This window comes from Otolemur garnettii, unplaced genomic scaffold (assembly GCF_000181295.1).
Source record: "Otolemur garnettii isolate 467f Iridium unplaced genomic scaffold, OtoGar3 scaffold00002, whole genome shotgun sequence".
Classification (NCBI taxonomy): Eukaryota; Metazoa; Chordata; class Mammalia; order Primates; family Galagidae; genus Otolemur; species Otolemur garnettii.
Genome location: NW_003852397.1, coordinates 32,592,883 through 32,597,133, shown reverse-complemented (window position 1 = coordinate 32,597,133; position 4,251 = coordinate 32,592,883). Strand labels below are relative to the sequence as shown.

The window sequence follows — 4,251 nt, the reverse complement described above, 5'->3', positions numbered from 1 at the left end:
TGTGGCATCACAGCTCACAGCAACCTCAAACTCTTGGGCTTAAGCAATTCTCTTGTCTCAGCCTCCCAAGTAGCTGGGACTATAGGTGCCCGCCACAACACCTGACTATTTTCTGTTGCAGTTGTCATTGTTGTTTAGCTGGCCCAGGCCAGGTTCGAACCTGCCAGCCTCAGTGTATGTGGCTGGTGCTGTAACCACTGTGGTAGGGTGCCGAGCCTAAAAACTACTTTGTTGAGATATAATTAAATACAATGCAATGCACCTATTTTAAGTGTATGAAGGCATATTTTGTAAATTACAAGGTTCCTTTTTCTCTCTAGGTATACATCTAGGATGGAGACTTGGAAGACATTTTGGGGGATCATCTTCTTTGCAACTAGTTTTGGCCTCATCAAATCACAGAGGACTGGTAATGCATGGGATTCTTTAAGCCAAAAACAGTTACCTTGCCAGAAACAGTGGCAGTGACAATCTTAAAAGAAAATATTACAAGAATTTCATCATTAACAAAAGGGAAGTGACTCCTTGAAGGAGAATTTAGGCAGAATGTGGAAACTTTGAATGAATGGCTGGCATTTGATTTTTTTCAATGCTTAGCCCTCCAAAATAGACCTTAAAAAGTACTGTGTTATCAGGCTCTCAAATGCTTTTGTAAACAAGAGCCTATTATGCATTCTGCCTTTTCTCTTTAGCTGAGCTGTTCTGAGGGGTAATTGTCATCACAAGATGAATAGTTACACAGAATGCTAGTGACGCCTCTGTGATTTTTTGGTGATTGTTATTTTAATAGATGGATAGGACTTTTCAAGATGAAAGACTCATCAACAGAAGATTGTTTGAGTAGCCTCCAGTCCCACTGAGACAATATTGAGGTTTAAATATTCAGATATAATTACACAGATTTATTTTTTGGGGGAGAGGGGAACATGAAGCTCTCCCAATTTTCCTTTTGGCTCTGGTTCCCCTCACTTGTGAGCAGAAGGTGTGATAATCTTTTCATGTTTCAAACATCCTCTGAAACCACAAAGAACTAGTGGAGGGGTTAATAAAGTGACAATGCGTGAAAATGGTATACATGGCTCAAGCTGCACGTGATGGGACACAAACCTACTTGCTTGAAAAATATTCTACAGCTATGAGGTTTCTTCTGATTGGAAAGATAAGGGGAGCATTTCCTGACCTGCATTTGATCACTCTGGAAAGAGATGTTAAGGGGACAAACCATCGCTGGAACAGTCACCGAATCGTCTCCTCCCAATAAGGTTGCATTTGGAGGGCCACAGGGAAATAAAGCTTAAAGGAGCTGAGGTTCATCAACTGCCTTTTCCACGATCAGGCTCTAATTGGCTTTATGACCAAGATTAGGCAAACATTTGAGAGGTGGGACTCAGGAATCCAGAGGTGACAAATGGATTTAGCCAGATTATACCAACTTCTCCCAGTCCATTCTGTTCAAACTCTTCTTTTGTTTTTGCTTTCTGTATGTGGATTTTAAATTTAAACTTACAGCCGTTCAGAGCATGAGCTAGATGTCAGGAGACCTGGTTCCTGAGTGAATTCTGGCTCTCTGAATAAATTTATGATTACTCTGCTTGTGCAGGTCTTATTTTCCTTCTCTGTGAGATGTTTGGATTGGATTCCTTATTCTATACTCGTGCCATCCAACACAGTGGCCCCTAGCCACAGGTGACTATCTAAATTGAATCAAAATCCAGTAAAATGTAAAATCCAGTTTCTCAGTCATGCTAGTTATATATATTTTTTATTTTATTTTATTTTTTGTAGTTTTTTGGCCGGGACCAGGTTTGAACCTGCCACCTCCGGTATATGGGGCCAGTGCCCTAATCCTTGAGCCACAGGCACCACCCCATGCTAGTTATATTTTAATGCTCAACTGTCCTATGTATCTAGTAGCTACAGTGCTGCCTTGTGTAGTCTCCTTGGATTAGTCTCACAGGACTATTTCCAGCGCTAACATATCTCCCTTGTTCCCATTCATGTACAAGATTTCCATCTTTATAAGTGCGATCTCTCCCCTCCTTCCTTTCCTCTATTTCTTCCTTCCTCAAATATTTTTTGAGTGTCTGCTGCCTGCTAGATACTTGTGTGGTGAACAAACCAATAGAAGATATGTTTATCTATTCCCACGGAGCTTGGAGTCTAGTTGAGGAAATTGCCATTAATCAAATAAGCACACTAATGAATGTTACATTATAAATCAAGATAAAAGAACTTGGTTATATGGGAATTTACAAAAAAAAAGAGAGAGAAATTAGGAAGGAAGAGGGGTGTGTTAAAGGGCAATGGTAAGTGGGAACATGGAAAATTGGAGAGGCTGGACTAGAGGGCCTGGAAGAGGGAAAGACAGAGGGCAGGGAGACGAGGCTGCGGAGACAGGGCAGGGAGAGCTCAGGGGAAGAGGGCTGGGAGACAAGGCTTGAGGCTAGCTCAGGGCCGGTGCATGTCAGTGTTTTAAACCTCCTGGCACAAACCAAGTGCAAGATGTGTTTAACAAATATGAGGTTATCATTCTTTGATTTTTCTGCTACTTTAACCTAAAAACATTTGTAGCTGGTTTCTGCTTTTGTTTCCCTTCTCATCACTAATTTATGTTCTCCTCCCACCACCCCAGGTAATGAGATTGCAGTGGGGGGAGAAATCATGGAGGTCGCAGAGAAATAGATTGATCATAATCTCCTCTTCTTCTTTTGGTCCACATGTGCCCTGTGCTTGGTACACACTGTGCTTCTTGTCACAGAAAAGCAAAGTTTGAGTTGAAGGAGAACAAGTCACCTGGTCAGTCCTGTAGTCTGGAGTGACACAATATGAGAAGCAGAGGGATTAGAGATTTGCTTAAGTTCTGCAGCCACTTGGCATCTATTCCCTTCTATACTGAAGGATAGCCCCAGGTCAGGTACCAGCGGGTCTGGCCACCATTGAGATGCTGGCTCCCAGGATTGTAGCAGTGTTGGGAGCAGAAGCTGTACAGAAGCTTGAGCTCAGGGAGTAGCAAGGCACATGTAAGCCACACCCATGGGAAAGCCAGGGACCAAACTATGCATGAAAGAGGCTGACGGCAGCCAGGGAGAGAGCCATGTAGGTACATCTGTAGACAGTAAAGGCACTGAATCGACAGAAATGGAATTCCAGCCAGTAGGTGTCAATTTAGTAATGTTTTATCTTCCCATGACTCTCTTTCCCAGTCTGCAGAGAGGCCTCTGTGGGAGATGTCGTGTTTCTGGTGGACACCAGCACCAACCCCCAACATGCCCGCAGTGTGAAGACCTTCTTAAACATCCTGATAAACAGCTTCAATATCAGCAGAGACACCATCCGTGTGGGTCTGGCCCAGTACAGTGATGTGCCCCGTTCGGAGTTCCTGCTTTCCACCTACCACCGCAAAGGCGACATGTTGAGACACATTCAGGGGTTTCGGTTTAAGCCTGGGGGCAAGAAGATGGGCCTGGCCCTGCAGTTCATTCTAGATCACCACTTCCAGGAAGCAGCAGGGAGCCGGGCAAGCCAAAGGGTGCCTCAGATCGCAGTGGTGATCAGCAGTGGCCCAGCCGAGGACTATGTCCGAGGACCCGCTGAGGCATTTAAGAGGGCAGGCATTCTGCTGTATGCTGTTGGTGTCAGAGATGCCGTGAGGGCGGAGCTCAGGGAGATTGCCAGTGGTCCTCAGAAGAATTTCACCTTCTTTGTTCCCAACTTCCCTGGTCTGAGCAGTCTTGCCCATAAGCTACAGCAGGAGCTCTGTGATACTTTGGCAAAGGCAGCTCAACTTGTTGACCACGTGTCTCCAGGTACAGGTTCCTTTTTATTCCTGATGTGGAAGTCACGAAACTCAAAGCTTTATCTCTTGTTCATTCTTCCCACCATCCTTTTTATTTTCCATGTGTGCATGTTTAATATGGAAGTAAAATTTCACTCGAGTATCTGTACTCTATGCTCCTCTCCAGTCACTGGCCAAAGATTTATCAGCTCTTTTTGTAAATCCTGTGGGCCAGATGCTGCTTCTATATACAATGTAGTATAAGTCCACTTCTAAATGAAAGTTTATTTTTTCCTAGAATAAAATTGTTCCCATTTTGCTAGGACAGAGGGGAGACGGGCAGTAGATCCCCCAGGAAATCTGTTTTTGTTTTTGTTTTTTTTTTTTTTTTGAGACAGAGTCTCACTCTGTGGCCCAGGCGCGAGATCCTTGCTGTAAGCTTGTTCACTACAAGCTCAAATTTCTGGGCTCAAGTG

General features: G+C 44.0%; 1 protein-coding gene across 1 annotated transcript in view; it reads left to right on the top strand.

Moving 5' to 3' along the window:
* The first annotated feature begins 330 nt into the window (after positions 1 to 330).
* LOC100962815 (collagen alpha-4(VI) chain-like) overlaps positions 331 to 4,251 on the top strand; it is a 100,914-nt gene continuing 96,993 nt past the window's right edge. The window contains exons 1-2 of the mRNA XM_003781866.1: positions 331 to 409; positions 3,204 to 3,806. Of these exons, the coding sequence (XP_003781914.1) occupies positions 334 to 409; positions 3,204 to 3,806 (679 nt within the window). The 5' untranslated portion in view covers positions 331 to 333. The remainder of the gene's footprint in view (positions 410 to 3,203; positions 3,807 to 4,251) is intronic.